Below are 16,620 nucleotides of genomic sequence, written 5' to 3'. Positions count from 1 at the left end.
TGAGAACGTCTGGATCACCAGATTTTCGCAGTGAACTGGCGATGTCGATAAGTAGCTAACTAAATGATTACCAGTGCCGCGTATCGCACTGCTGGAGGAAGATAAACGACAAACTCCTCGACGATGGTACCGATGGTGACGTTGTACAACATACGAAGAGAGAAACGGATCTTAGCTACTTGCAGACTTCAACATTCCAACCAACAACAGATTTTGAATATATTAATTATTTAATTGGTCTTAAGACTGTAAATAGAAACAGCAATTGCAGAGTAGCGATTTCAGACAGATTAGCATTGGTATTAATGTTTTTGGCGACGGGCGATTATTTCACTAGTCTGCACCCTGCAGTATATTCATTTCGTATTACTAAACAAGCTGTAGGGTCTCTATGCGATCGTTAACAGGGGATGTTTTTGACATAAGATTTTGAATTGTAGTTGTTTTCGGTTTGAAACTTGCATTAAAAAATATCGTGTTCTTAAATTAGTAATTTTTGCTAAAAAGGTGTCGATTTATAGGTAACAAAAGACTACTTTTTAAAGCCATTATCGAGATTATTCCACAGGTAAGTGAGAACACATAAATGTAAGTCGGTAAATGACCATTTATTCCCCCAATGTAAGTTACGATTTAGATATAATAAATGTAACCCAATTAAATCTTGTAGGTAAGTATGACATGGTACAATCCAATCAAATCTTGTAAGTATGACATGGTACTGTAAACTTGCTCCCTGTTGATGGGTGTAATGTTGACATGATTGTGAGTTATGGATGAAAATGAACAAAATAATTTCAACAAGCTTGGAGCGTTGGGCGAAAAGAAGCTCTATTTCCATTTACAAAATGTTATAATTACAGGTCACATTTCAGCATTTTTATTTATTTATTTATTGTGCCTCTCTTTTCTGGGCCCGCAACAGGCTTCCACCTAATTACAGAGTGACTCGCATAAATGCTTTTTGGAGGTGCATTGTAGCACAGATATCCTTTACGTATATTCTCGCGTATATCTGTGGTTGTAGGTCTAATTGTAGGTACTTGCTTTAGTAAATGTATAGACTATATTTTTTTTGTAAACATCACACAAGGAAGAATTGCAAACGACGGCATAATGAATAATTGTAGTCTAAATATCATGATTCAGGAGAAAAAATTGGAAACACCCCTTCCGAGAAAATTAGACAATCGAGTGCAGAAAATTTCTTTTCCTTGTCGATTCAGCTTTTTTAGGACTGAAAATATTCTGCAACAGCAACAGCCACTCGTCTTTTGCGCTGCTGATAAATATTCTAGATACTATTCCCCTCCCCTCTCCCCCTTTTTTTCTTTATTACCTAATTTCCTGAAATTATCTGTGGTTGCCTACTTGAAACGTTTTAGTGGTAAAATTGTTTTGGATTAAATACCCCCTTCACGGAAATCCGATCGTCTTGTATTTACACCTACAGTTACTATGTATATTCGTTCATCATGTTGGAGGGTGAAATTCAAAAATGAATATAGAATGTAACAAAATATCTGTTGTACAATTTTTAAACTATGTGTCTACCCCTATTAGAATGTTCATTGAAGTTTACGTGTTTTTGTTGTCGTGTAGTATTTTTTATGGCTCATATATTTGGGGTGGTATGTTTTTAAATTGACACTATTTTCAATTAATAATATAGATTCGGTAGGACTTAAATCTATTTTTTATTAACAGACAATGTAGTAAAATTAATTGAAAGCTTCACTTTCCCTATCACTACCACTTCCTCCGAAAATGATACGTTTTATTAAACTGGGTAGTCGGCACGAAAATTTTGTACATTAGTTAACAAATGCCGTCGAGAGCAAAACGCACACGTACTTCTTGTTTTCCTATGAGCATATATAGGGGTGAAACCCATTGGCAATCAATGGATCTGTTAGAAAGCAATAATTCGGTTGAGGCGTGTTACGAGTACATTCTTTAATCGGAATGAAATGAAAGTTCAGTTTTAGTGTTTATATTGCAGCGTTCAATACATTAAGATCTTACTTTTTGCGCAGTTGTACACATCATAATAGGATGCACTATAAAGTGTAGACCACACAACATAAAAACATATTTGATATGATTTCTATATACAGACATTATCTTATATAAATTGCGTTTTCTAGCAAGCCAATTCATAACTCATCTCATAAAAATATTTTTCTTTCAATTTATTGTTTTGGAAATTACACAGCTTATGTACAGGTTTATTGCGCTTTGAATTTATTCAATGTAAATGTCTTCAATGGGATAAGCAGTCTCTATAAACTTCTGGTAGAATCTTTGAAAGGCACGCCTGCGGAACAAAACTGCTAAGTATGCCACGTTAAATTGTTAACAACAGTTAATTACCCTACGCTTTCTGCCACTGGTCTTGTAGAATCAATACCACGAAATACGTGACAAGCAAATCGTTGAAGAGTTGGATGCTTTGTGATGAATCCTAAGTAGCGATGGTCTCGTGGGTGAAAAGCGCAAAATGATACGTTTTTGAGCGAGTAAAAATAGTCTATACAAGGTTCGTTTTGCTAAAAAGTGCCAAGATGAGTCGTGGTACGGTGAAACAGAGAGCTTACGTTTCGTTTTCGTCGGTCAACCATTCGAAGGCCTTGATCTGAAACTTCTAATATACAGGGCTGTGGCACTGGTTCGGCTGAATTCCCCACAACCCGCCGTACGGCTTGGCACACAACAGATGTACCCTTATGAGCTAGGGTTTCGACTGAACCTAGATAACCCAGCAAGTACCGTTCACGTCTTCCGTGTTCGCAGGTGGAGTCCCAGTCGCTATAGTCACTATCAACTGCGTACGCAGAAGGGAAAATACCTATTCGGGCAGTACGCAAATTGACACCTGGAAATTTCCGTGAGAAGCATCCAAGATACCTATACCAAACCTTCACTCCACAAATCATCGGCTTCCTTCTGAACGTAGATTGGATCACCAATCTCAACTTCTATCTCATCTTCATGCCGTGGTATGAACTTGTGTAAACCTCTGTGGGTGGCTTCTAACATATCCACTTCGGAATACGGTACGCCTCCTCTTGTACGCGCCGGCGATGCGCCCATAACGGGCGAGATTGACTTAGGCCCATCGGTAGGCGAATGTGCCGTGCTGTGGCCACTATCACCGTCGGTTAGCAGCCGATCCGAGTCCGGAGAGTCGGTATCTCTTAAATATTCACATTTTAATAATACGAGAGAACTTGGTCCGCTACTCATTCCGCCCAATTCGTCCGCCAAGGATGTCTCCCTTGATAGGTGCTGCGGCTGCGCGTGATACATGACTACGGTAGCTGAAACGAGAAGAAAATTAAATTTGCGATGACATACCTACCAAGTGTCAACTTGGTGCCAATTCAACGCCGTCCACCACGACTTGAGCTTTTTTTTTGATTTCCACAATCTGTTCAATAACGTTTAGGTACCACACGTAGGAAAATTCGCATATTTAATACGGACGCTGAAGTGCTTCTTGAATGTGACAAAAAATAATCTGGGGAAAAACAGTGAAGAAAGTGGTTGCTGCAGCGATATTGAAGGTCGCATCCGCCAGTTTTTTTGCATTGCAGCATCGTCATTTCGTGTTCCCCCATTAATAACGTGACTAATTATATATATTTCATCTGGTAGTCTTGTCGAACTTGGTCGTGGGCTTTCAGACTAATATCTCTGCTTATAATAATGACAATTTTCCAAAATAACGGCATATTTATAGGTTATAGCACAAAGTAACATTTCTATTACTACTTAAAAATAAGTAAAAAAAAGTGAAAGAAATAGGTAGTAAAATCTATTTTCAATCAAGAATCATTTTACTACTCTGAACTGATTAGTTTACATACTAACCAACGAATTGATTATTATGTATTATAGGAATATTGAGTTCACACTTTGTCCAACTACTGTTGTCTGATGCCGTTCAAAGGCCAATATAGGATGAAATATTGCTATTTTTATGTAGATATGATATTTAAATTTAAAAATAGAAATTGATTTTAATGGATTAAAAATTAGGTAAAAGCTGACTTGAATTTATTACCTACCATTATTCCAAATCCCGGTAAAATTAAAATGTATACTTCTTTTTATATAATTCTTTTGAGGTCCTGAATCATTAGGACTAAGCACACCGGCTAACATAATTCTCGGGACAAGTCTACCTCTATTACGACACAAAAAATCGGTTATTGGGAAGTTTACTTGACGCGTTCTGGTAATATGACAAATGCCAGTACGCATTCGGGCATTGCAAACGATCCAAACGCATTCTGGGCTACATTAAACAGCCAGACAGCGGTTTTTCTAACATTGCCAATATGCTGGTGCCCAGAACGCATTTTGCCCACATTTTTCGGTCCTTGGCCGAAATCGGTGTTTGATCCTAACAATTAATTTCACCAGTCGCATCCCAGGATTCAACCCTTAGTATGAAAAAGGGTGCCTTTTCCCTAATATGTTCGCCACATTTCTGCAATTGCGTATACTTGTGGTTAATTCCTATTTTTTTCAGATTGTAGCATTGAATAAAAACACGTATTCAATGATTGTAGGTAATTCTATGAAAGTTGTTAAACCGAGTTACTTAGTAAGCAGTCCAAAGCCATTCCATCCCGGAATTTGAGCTCGCAATTTTGTCTAGATTTAATTGTTTCGACGTTTTAAAATCACACTCACACTGTATTTATTTTAAAGGCAAATAGAGATAAAAATGCTTACCAATAGGACACCCAGAGCATCTAAGCGCAAACACTACTTCTCTACAATAGGCCGAATTGACTGTGGACATAGACAATAAGCAAATGTAATTTTACTTCAGAGAAAATTCATTGTTATATTGTGATTTCTGTTTCTTGTTCGTTTTGATAAGTGAAGAACGTGAAGAAAATTTTAATAGTTCGAAAAAATCGTAAGAATACAAAAGAATTTTACAAATTTGATGGAATCTAAAGGATTCCAAAAAGCGAAAGCAAGATCTTGAGAAGTCTGAAGAATTGGAAGAATTCGAAAATAACGAGGAATGATATATTTAAAATGTCTGTTACATCCGCGTCACAATGTTTTCGTTGATGGATGTCTTCTCGCAAAAGAACTCGAATAAGAAAACGTGTGCAGTATTTCTGGATAGGAAATGGGGATAAATGCTCACATTCTTTATAAACACCCAAGAACCCATGTAAATACGTTAGTTTATCCTTTTGCGTTTTAGGCTTGCAAAAAATTAAGGAAGAGACTCAAATTTTAGGGCTTTTGGGGCTTAGGTCCCAAAGACTTTTCCAATACTGAGGGTAAATTTTGTACTAAAGGCCACTTTTCTTTATTATAAAATTCCGTCTTTTAACCTACCATTACTCAATAGGAACAACTGCGATCAGTACAAAATCAAATTTTTAAATGAATAAGGGATTATATTTCTTGTTTCTCGTAAAAACTACTCACCCTTGGAATAATTCTGGGGATTCACTAGTAACTTGCCTAGGAGAACTAAATCACGATTGCCATCCGTGCATCTTTATAGTTGGCTAAGTAACTGCAAGCACGTGCAATCATTGAAATCCCTGTACCTAATTGGGGTGCTACCGGTCCCGAAAAATGCGTCGGTGAACGTAAAAATTTGTCAGGGGAAAAGTATTCTAAGAAGATGAAGCTGAGATGTACCCAATTTTATTTCAAAGAACGGGAAGAACTTTCGCTTCATTCTTTCCGAGAGTATTGCAACTACCTCGGAACCTGCTTAAGCAACAGTCTTGAAGTCTAATTTCCTTGGTGAAAATGTAGCACAATATTGTACTGTGATCTTGACACCCGTTCCAAGAGCAATATATGTGTAAAATAAGTAATTAGTGCAATGAAAGTACTACTAAAAGTATCATATTTCAATTAAGAACGAAATGCGATATTGCCGAACGGCGAACTTATCTCAAATATCACTAGGATTTTGCGAAAAGTGTGTGAAATCAATATTTTACAGACACGGTAAAATTGCGATTGGTATTTCCAAGCGTTCATCTTTATTATTGTCAGAGATTAATCAATAGAAGCATCCCCGAAGGTCATTAAGACTAGAATCAAGTGCGTTTACTTACATTTTTTATTTTTAGGTATTTCTGGCAGCTTTCGCCTCCGTCTTTCACCGGCGCCGCCCCACGTAATGGTCGTAGTACCTCTTGTCGTGCTTCCTGATAAGGGGTCATTTTCAACAGCACCGGCCGAGCTTGGTAGTCCGTCATCTCCAGGTGTATCACAGTCTGTTTCGACATCACTTTTGGAAGACGTGGGGGAGTCTTCGTCGATAAGTACATCATGAACTAATCTGCAAGTGAAGGTTTATTTAACGATTACATACCCCTTTAACACCACGAAGACACTTACGAATAAAAAGGTGCGGGCGCTTTTATGTGCGATGGTAATTTTTCGAAGCTTTGCCTAAATTCTTCGAACTCCGTATCGGCCATATTTATTTTCAAACCCTAATATCGATTGTATGGCGCCAGCTCTTTTACCAACATGCGCGCATTACACCCTCACCCTTACGCGCACCGTCTTCCTTTTTGATTGTAATAACAGCATTTTGCATGTGACTTGTGACTGCTTATGCGTTAAATACGTTACGGGTGCCCCGAAAGATTACATTGTAGTCAAATAATAATTCATTCTGCTTCAGCCTACCGTATTATTCGCAGATGCGTTTATAAATACCACCCCTGCTGCCTAAATAAATAAAACATTATCCTATCGACTTGACCTATATTCTTTTGTTTTACTGCGGACCACGCTTGGAAAACAATAAGAAGATTTATTAACGTTTTCAACAAGTTCGTGAAGGATGATGGAAATTATAACGATAGATTCTTAACAAGACTTCTCGTCAGTTAGTAAAATTACCTACCTAAATTTTATTTTACATGATGACTATGGTGGTAGAACGCTAAATCTTTTGAGTAGGTACTAGTATGCCATTATTGAAATCTTCGAAACATTTTCTTCTACCTTTTTGAAAGGCTGTAAAATTTTGAGTTTAGTCTTATTATAATTGAAACTTTTTGCCATCTTTTTTATAATATGTCAAACCTTAATCTTCTCTAAACATTTTTCATGGAGTGTATCTGAAATCAATTTTTTTTTGGAAATTAAAAATCCCTGGATCAGTAACATTCGCGGAATATTCTCGAACCGTAAGAATTTTGAGATTTGATTAGTCTATTCTAAGTACAGCGGAAGGGTGGTACAGTTTTGTACCCCGACCTAGAACCTCGATTCTGTTGCATCTCGATCCTTAGGATATTTTAGACACGTTTGGGACATTTTATATTTTATAAAAATTATTGTACAAGAGTTCCAATGGACGTTAAAAGACGACTGCATATTTTAAGTAAATAGTCGTTCCGGCTACCACTCATTAATTTCTAGAAAATCCGCCAATAAAGGGAATTTTACTTAGAAAGAGTGAATGACTTCAAACCATTTTAAATAATCCAATGTGCAAACTTTTAGATCGTAGTTGTATTAAACTGAGTAGTAGCGATTGAATAAATGTAAAGACACTAGTCTGAATTAAATAATATGTTGAGCTACTTTTTTTATACAACCCACATCGTCTTCTACGATGGGTTTTATTATTCCGCCTCTTCACACATTCTCAGATACGTTCAGATACATTTCTCTGCTAAAGTTAAAATGATTAATTGTAGAAACGGGGGTTAACAAAATGTAAGGGAGATATAGTGGGATTTCCAAATATAATTTAGTTTTAGCAGTGTTAATGAATCTAAGTATATCTTAGTATGCGATATTTTCAATTGCATTCTAAAAACGTAGTGGATTTCAATTGGGTTTCAAGGCAACACATCGTTAGGGCATTGCTTTCGATTCTCTCAAGTTCAGACTTCTTAATTCCATTTTTTATTTCAAATCTTTTTATGTAGGTATATATTCATTGTTTTTTTCTCAACGTCTTGCACTGAGTTTATATTTAATGCTATACAAATCTCCTTTATCTAATGCATCGTCATCGACAATATGTTAGGTAGGTAACCTTTTCTATGCACATAAACGACATGGTTTCCAAGTCGTTGAAAATATTGGGCCTTGTTTATACATGAGTGCTGATTTTTTATATTTAGCTCTCGTAAGACCAAAATTGGAATACGCAGCAATTATTTGGAATCAATTATCCCAGAAGTGCATCAACGCTATTGAATATGTACAGAGAATACTTTCGTTACGATGAGTATTACCCTGAAAAGGGTTGCTCGCAAGCCAATATGCTATAGAAAGATGGGGACTAACGCCATTATCACTGAGAAGAAAGCAATGTGCCGTAAAATTAATTAATCTTTTACACAATAAAACAGATTGCAATACCTACCTTACATAACAAATTACATTTAATGTCAGTCGTTATTCATCTTCTTCAAAAGTATAGTTTTCATTTGCTATTGTGTCGAACACAGTGCTCGCCTTTATACTTTATGTGCCATAAATTTAACAGTATTTCGAGTATTGTGGACATCTTTGATGAAAATTAGCGGTTATTTTATATAAGTTAATTGTCGATTAAGTTAAGGTGGTTAAGTAATAATAGTATTTTTGGGAAAATTTAAAATTAAGTCATTATCATTCATTTCTTACTTTTATTCATTTTAATTTAATAAGTGGAATAATACTAGCTTATATAGGTACAACATTAACTAGCGTTTAGTTTTGTCTCTTTTCTAAATTTTGTCCTTGATTAGGTTTTCTTGTTGAGACAATAAAGTTTATTATTCTTATATTATTATTATTAATTTGTGTTCGTTTTGTGTTGAGTTGTCCGTCAACTTTCACGTTTTTTTGTGCCTCAATTTTAACTGTGGTATACGAATTTTCAATTTGGGATTACAACTCAGTGACCTAGTGCCAACAGAAAGAATTGTATTCATCGTGATCCAACCTTTGTTATACTTTTGGGATATGCCCAGGAATATCCAATGGAGCACTACTTTGGACTGTTTCTCGGAATTTTATGATGTCCCTTGTTTCTGATGGTTCACGTGAAATAGCTTGGGAAAATGGTCGCTTTTGCCTGACATATACTTCAGCAAACAACAGAACTATTTCGAACTATAGTAAAATTTGGCTAGCATAAAACCGATGAAATTCGCACGGATTTGCTCAAGCCGTTCTCAATTTACCGACGGTACCTTATTATAACATTACTATGGTACGTAAACGTAAACTCCCAGAGAGCAACCGTAGCGTTCGTAGCAGTTCGCAGCGCCGCCGGATAAATTTAAATTCTGTGAGCCTAAATAAGAAATTTGAGGTGACTACAGCGATCGATACAGACAAATGTAAAGTGTGGTGTCAAATTTGGTGACCATAAATAAATAGAATCGCTCAAGAACGAATTTTCCATTTTCCAAGAAATTTGTCTTTTGCTTATAAATTTTATTCTGTAACCGAATGAATCATTACTTCTGAAAATTTTCTTAAACTCTGCAAATTTGAGTTTTTTCGGTGAATCCAATTGTGTGTAGACATAAAACTCCAAAATATGCACGAAACAATATGAAAATTTAGTGAAAATATTAAATATTTGAAAATAATCGCTATAGCTTTCGGCATTTTTATAACTTATGTAAAGGGTTAATTAGAGTCCAAGTCATTAAAGTGAAATAAGTAGTATAATTTTTAGGGAACAGTGTCCAATGTGGATTGTTGGATAAAAACAACGTTTTGTTAATGCTTGAATTATTTCTAAACAGGCCCTCGGTAACTAATGTGAATAACTCATTAACTAATTGAGAATTTTTAGGTTAACTTCACGTGCAAAGTACATAGGTAGGTAGTTAAAGACGAACAAGTTAGAAAGTAATCGTAAACGATTTACATAAAGCGCATTTCCACTTGCATTCATTTCCCATTTGTAAGATGCAACTTCTATTAAAATCGTAAAAATCCGCCCACAAATATGAAAGATAGCGTTGCACATGGGCAATCCATTGTTGACGTGCTACTTCAATTTCAGTTTATGAGAAGAATTTCATTTCAATGCTTTTCTAAATAAGAAAGTTGGAACTGCGCATGCGCAAACCTAAATTTTAAAACTAATGTTAGATTTTCCTTTGTTCCAAGCGCCTAAGTATCAAATTTCACTTAAATAGTTCCATAGATAAAAAAGTTGGCACGGCGCATGCGCAAAATAAAATTTTGAAACTGGCGCTAGATTTTCCTTTATTCCAAGTGCCTATGTATCAAATTTCATTTAAATTCTTCCATAAATAAAAAAGTTGGCACTGCGCATGCGCAAAACCAAATTTTGAAATTGGCGTTTGATTTTCCTTTATCCCAAGTGCCTATGTATCAAATTTCGTTTAAATTCTTCCATAAATAAAAAAGTTGGCACTGCGCATGCGCAAAACCAAATTTTGAAATTGGCGTTTGATTTTCCTTTATCCCAAGTGCTTATGTATCAAATTTCGTTTAAATTCTTCCATAAATAAAAAAGTTGGCACTGCGCATGCGCAAAACCAAATTTTGAAATTGGCGTTTGATTTTCCTTTATTCCAAGTGCCTATGTATCAAATTTCATTCAAATACTTTTATAAGTAAAAAAGTTTGCAATTCGGTTTATAAATGGTCGAGATGCGAAAAGGGCACTGTGATTTTGAATCGATTCGATTCAACTTTTGGCATTGCGTATTATATGGCTAAAGCTATGCCCATATTGAATTTCATGCAATTCAGTTCATAACTAACGGAGATGTAAAAGCGATCGAACATTTCTAAACAAAGTTATCGTTCACACGGACAGATAGATGGACAGACAGACAAAGGAACAGACGGACAGACCAAGAGGCAGACGACAGATAGCAATGCAAAATTATAAACGATCTCTAGGATCGTTAATAAACGGCAAAAGTGTAAAATTATGGAACATGTAAAAAACGGTTTTTTGTTTTTTTTACAATAACTTTTTTTTAAGCGGTACAGAAAAAATTCCTTCCTTGGTACAAGACTCGACACCATAACGAACCAAATAGCGAAAAAAGTAGAACAATAGCTCTTAAGATAAAAAACTAGTAGCGTCGCAAAGTTAGCGGACGGACGGACGGACGGACGGACGGACAAGGTGGCCACAATAGCGCATTTTTTTTTATTTTTGTGGAAATGCGCTAAAAAGAAACAATTTCAATGATTTTATTTAGGTAACAATGTAAATTTCAATACTTGCCTAAATTTCAGATTAATAACGCTTTTCCTTTAAAGTCGTAGCCATGGACAAATGGAAGAACGTACAGATGGAGATGAATTTGTAATGTATCAAGTATATTTTCCTAAAATTAAGAACAATAGCACGTTAAAAGTAGTTTGAGGAACTAACGGACGCACGCGTCACTTTTCCTACTAGAGAAAATGAGTTCAATCTGCATATAAAGACACCAAATACACTGAAAGTTAATTCGATAAAGCACGAACGTCAGATTCTCCACCCATACAGGATAAAAGCTTGCGTTGCTTGTTAAGGGTGGCATTTCCAACAAGGAATGATGTAATTAACCTCTTCACGCTAAGAGAAGAGATACAACGTTCAAAATTTCACGAGAATAAATAAAGCCCACTCAACGTTTCTCCCTAATCAACATCGATCTTTCAACAACCTCATTGAATTTCATGCATCTCTTGCGAAAGATGGTAGATTTCCGAGTATTTCTGCAACAAAATTGCATTATTCCTTTTATTTTAAAAAAGCAGCGATTTTAAAAGTTTGAAGTTGGGATTTTAGAGAGTCGTCAATGTTCTTGATTCGGCCAATCAAAGGGACGTGCTGCGCACAAGCCGATACCTTCCTTGAATGGGAGTTTATAAATGTAGCTTCAGAAATGTTATTCAGCAGTGGTAATAGTTTTCAGGTCGGAAAATATCCTCCTTAAGAGAAAATGAGCGCATCCGGTAAATCTCTTTTAGGACTGTGGCTGTATCGCAGTGGAGAAGATTGGGCGGTTAAGGAAGACTGTCCGATACCGACTATTAAGGCCAAACAGGTAGATTGTGTTCGCAATGAATTTTAATTTTTCTAAACTATTATCACTGAATGCAGTAACTGTTGACTCTATTTTAAAGTAGGTGTCCGTATTTTTTGAACATATATTTGCTGCCTTTGATTTTTGTCATCAATATGTGTGGAGCCGAATTTAAGTTTATATTGTAATTTAAGAACCAGTTGCTCTCAACTCTCATTAAGGGCCAATTTCATTCCACGATATGATTTTTGAGAGGTATAACTAGGATGTGTGGGGACCATGCTTATATTAATTTAGAGAAACGTATTCATGGAAAATTGCTGAAAGTCAGACGCGTGTCTCTTCTATGTTCAGTATTTACATCAAGACCACAAACCCTTTAAAGCTTTTGTGTAGAGTACTGATAAGAAAAGCTTGAGGAAAGATAGATGAGTTTTTCTAAGAATCGTTGTGAGCACTAAAGGAAAATTAAACTTTCAAATTAAGCACTTCAAATACAAAACGTCATTTTGATTTGAAAACGTTTTAACGCTAAAAGCAAACTCGAGTAAGACAATGTAGCCTATTAAATTTAAACTGGCGATGGAATTAAACCTTTCAGGTTATTAATTGTAAATTCCTATTTTACGTTCCAGTCTTCTGGCGAAGATCGACAAGAATTGGAACGTGTCTCGATAACGTTCACTCTAAAAAACCAAGTTGGCAGTCTAGTACGTGCTTTACAATCGTTTCAAGATTTAGGCGTGAACTTATTACACATCGAATCACGTATATCCGACAGATTTAATAATGAGTCCGATATTTTGGTGGACGTCGAATGTGAGCCGAGGAAGTTGGAGCAAATTGGCATACTGCTACGAAGGGAAGTGCAGACCATGGTTTTTGTCAAGTACAAGGAGCAAAATGAGTTCACCCCACCCGCACCCTTGTCAAGCACCACCAGTTTTGGTACTTACGTTTTCGATATCTCCTATATGCGTGCCAACCCTCATTTCAGATTACGGCGAAATGCCTTGGTTTCCACGGAAAATTTTCGAGCTGGACAACGCGCAACATGTGCTAATGTATGGAAGTGAATTGGATGCGGACCATCCAGGATTCAAGGACGCAATCTATCGTAAACGAAGGGAGCAATTCTCTCAGATTGCCAGGAATTACAGATGGTAGACGTTAACATAATTTATCGCCTTTTCTCCCCCGAATAAATGAATTTTAATTTTTAGCGGCCAGCCGATACCTAAAGTACAATACACATTAGAGGAGATCAAGACGTGGTAGGTTTACGCCTCTCCAATTTGCATTATTAATCAAATTTTGTCTGTGAATAAGCGCAATTTATCTCGATGCAAACGCTCTTCGTCTTATTCAATTAATACTCTATTACTGATTTAAAGGGGGACCGTATTCAACGAGCTTCACAAACTTTACGTGAAACACGCTTGCAAGGAGTACTTGGAAAATTGGCCCGAGCTTGTTAAATACTGCGGTTATAAGGAAGACAATATTCCACAGTTGCAAGACCTGAACGTTTATTTGAAAAGGAAAACAGGCTTTCAATTGCGACCGGTTGCAGGATACTTATCGCCTAGGGATTTCCTTTCGGGATTAGCGTTTCGAGTTTTCCATTGTACTCAGTATATTAGACACTCGTCGGATCCTTTTTACACGCCTGAGCCGTAAGTACAAACTCTTTGTTTTAGATTTATAATGTTTCCGTTGTTAAAATGTAAAACACTCGTCGTTGCATACGCTTAACATGTCAAATAATAAGATTGCGTCCTATTTTTTGTGGTATCATGTCCAAAAGTGCCTTTTCATATGTATAGACTCACTGAATGGAAGCTTTATAATAGCTATAATTCTAAACGAAACAAGTAGATTCCTTCATGTCGGTCAACAATACCGGCACCACTGACCACAATATTGAAATTGGCTGTTTGTGATCTCCTTCTTAATCATATCATATCTAACATCACAAAAAAATAAAAGCAAAATCGGCAAATTTCGGTTTTTCTGGCAAGAAAATAATTTCAATATGGAGAACTAAACAGACACGGTGGCAAAAAAATGTACTGTCAAAAAACTTGCTTTAATCATGCGTATGCTGTTTTACTTCTAGTTTTAAATTGGTTCTTCGTTTGAATAATTTTATATACTTTTCCGGTTGTCTTTTGCTTGTTTTGTACTCTCCACATCAAGATCTATTAAGTAGAATAATTCGCTTCTTAATCGATCAGAGACCTGTCGTTTTTCCATCGACTTATGGGAGATAATACAAGCTTTTTGGGTTATATTTTTGGAATACATTCACGTTTTGAATTGTCTAGATCAAAATCAATTAAAGTACTCGGCCCCAAAGGAGCCTTGTACTCCTCGACTCCTCGACAGTAATGTGTCATTTTCCTGACTTTTATGTAAATAACTATTAAAACGGACCACATCGATCAAATAGTATATTAAGATACAAGTGTATAATCAAGTCTTTAAAGCACGCGCAACGAGTTTAAGGGCACGACGCAAAGCGGAGTGCCTTTAACGTTGCAAGTGCTTAAAGACCAATTATGCACGTGTATCTTATAGTATTTTTTATTATACCTGCAGTATAATTTAAAAATAGGAAATACAATGAAATCATATTGACGTTATTATACTCGAATACATGTCTAATTAAGTGGGCTGGGTGTTCGTAATTTCACGATTGCCATGGAAATGTCACTTGACGTTTGCTTATAAAAATCATTGTCTTTGTGAATAAAACGATTTCCGTTGAAAAAGATAATACACCGTCCGTTAAATCGCTTGTAAAATCTAAACAAACGTTGGAAGGTGTAAAAGCCAAATCCAGTAAAGCCTATTATAAGGAATATGAAAAGTTGTTTCCATGGATGAATAGGAAGTTACTTACGAATAAAGTCTTAAATGCATCGATAATGCTGGCATATTATGAAGGAAATGTCAAAGGTATTTAAATCTTCTATATTTTGGTGCATTCATTCAAAACTTTAAAGCAATGCTGCGATTAAAAAGTGGAACAGATTTGGTAGCATACCCTAAATTACGCGCGTTTGTGAAAGCTTCAACCAAAGGACAGGTACAAAAGCCAAAGAAATGTTCTGCATTTACAGAAAGCGACCTAAGAGGATTTTTTATTTCATCCCGATGACAGTTTCAAAAGTCATACTTGAAGTATCGTTACTTAGCAACTTTAAAGCACGTGTGTTTTAAAGGCCCTTTTTCGCACGCATTTGAGTGTTTAAAACGGAGATTGTGATTCAGGTATAATAAAAAACAAATTTAACTACTATACGATTTGTGTAATAAAATAGTAATGGTATCACTAAATAAAATTATTTTAAAAAAGGGACTGTTGCCACGAACTTCTTGGACACATGCCCCTCCTGGCCAACCCGAGCTTCGCCCAATTTTCCCAAGAACTAGGGCTAGCTTCCCTCGGCGCTTCCGATGACGATGTAGAAAAATTAGCCACGGTACGTTTCGATTAACCTTAACCCCTTGTTAATAACGGTTCATTTCAGTTGTACTTCTTCACCGTTGAATTCGGCTTGTGCAAGCAAGACGGCGAAATGAAAGTCTACGGTGCCGGGCTTTTAAGCTCGGTCGCCGAATTGCGGCACGCGATTTCATCCACCGATAAAATTCACCGGTTCGATCCCGACGTGACCTGCAAACAGGAGTGCATCATTACGGCCTACCAAAACGCCTATTGGTATACGGATACCTTCGAGGAGGCCAAGGAGAAGATGAGGTGCTGATTCAATTCGAAATCGATTATTAATTTTATGAATCTCATTCCAGAAAGTTCGCGGAGCAAATACAGAGGCCCTTTGGCGTCCGGTATAATCCGTACACGCAAAGTATAGAAGTTCTGAGCAACGCCCGCAAAATATCGGATTTGGTTTCTGAATTGAGAGGAGATATTTGTATTATCAATGCCGCACTGAAGAAAATAGGGATGAGGGATTCGTCGTTGGATCTTGCCGATTTGGCTCAGTATTTACGTTCGGGGTTAAATTCCGATTGTCAGGAGACCATAGATGCCATTAGTGAAGATTAATTACGCTCTAAAAATCTGAACTGTAACATAACACCTGATCAATGTAAATGTATATTTGTGAATTATGGAGAAGAGTATCACTGTTACCTAAGGCAAAAATAGAATTAAACCAGTTAACATGCAAACACTTAACATGATACGATTCTTATTCAATCACTCCTTTTCGACATAACTATACCTTATTTCGCTTGTTTGAACAACCATACACGTGCAAAAAAAGGAGTTATGCATTCGAGAAACATTCTTTTGAAGTAAAATTTTTCAAAAAAAATGGTAGAGGATTATTCTAGACTTAAAATAATAACATTTGAGTAATTCCCTAATCGCATCAGGCGTATTTGACAAAATTTGTGAAGACGTTGAGAAAAACGTGGCAACTCTTCCGTTGAAAACAGGATAGGATGTCTACCAAACCAACGAACTAACGAGTGGGTATTGTAAACTCCCTTTTCACTTCAAAAGTTCGTAGATATTGATTGTCGTCTCCAACTACGAATCATAATTGAGCATACTTTC

At 36.3% G+C, this 16,620-nt stretch overlaps 2 protein-coding genes across 2 annotated transcripts; one reads left to right on the top strand and one right to left on the bottom strand.

The window, feature by feature from the left end:
- Positions 1-1,977: 1,977 nt before the first annotated feature.
- On the bottom strand, positions 1,978-6,542 carry LOC116172942 (JNK-interacting protein 1). Its single transcript, XM_031490220.1, has 6 exons — positions 6,397-6,542; positions 6,111-6,337; positions 2,919-3,320; positions 2,598-2,875; positions 2,374-2,549; positions 1,978-2,317 (listed from the first exon to the last, which is right to left on the bottom strand). The coding sequence occupies exons 1-6, from the start codon at positions 6,477-6,479 to the stop codon at positions 2,245-2,247; spliced, it is 1,239 nt and encodes a 412-aa protein (XP_031346080.1). The 5' UTR covers positions 6,480-6,542; the 3' UTR covers positions 1,978-2,244.
- Positions 6,543-11,514: 4,972 nt separating this feature from the next.
- Positions 11,515-16,236, top strand: LOC116173900 (tryptophan 5-hydroxylase 1). The gene is made up of 8 exons (XM_031491641.1): positions 11,515-12,050; positions 12,665-12,977; positions 13,027-13,192; positions 13,253-13,303; positions 13,424-13,705; positions 15,391-15,517; positions 15,566-15,795; positions 15,846-16,236. Exons 1-8 carry the CDS (start codon positions 11,946-11,948, stop codon positions 16,102-16,104), a joined length of 1,533 nt encoding a protein of 510 aa, XP_031347501.1. The 5' UTR covers positions 11,515-11,945; the 3' UTR covers positions 16,105-16,236.
- The last annotated feature ends 384 nt before the right edge of the window (positions 16,237-16,620 follow it).

This window comes from Photinus pyralis, unplaced genomic scaffold, assembly GCF_008802855.1.
Source record: "Photinus pyralis isolate 1611_PpyrPB1 unplaced genomic scaffold, Ppyr1.3 Ppyr1.4_LG6, whole genome shotgun sequence".
In the NCBI taxonomy this organism is placed as follows: Eukaryota; Metazoa; Arthropoda; class Insecta; order Coleoptera; family Lampyridae; genus Photinus; species Photinus pyralis.
The sequence above is the reverse complement of the archived record's forward strand: the minus strand, read 5'-3'. Positions and strand labels throughout refer to the sequence as shown.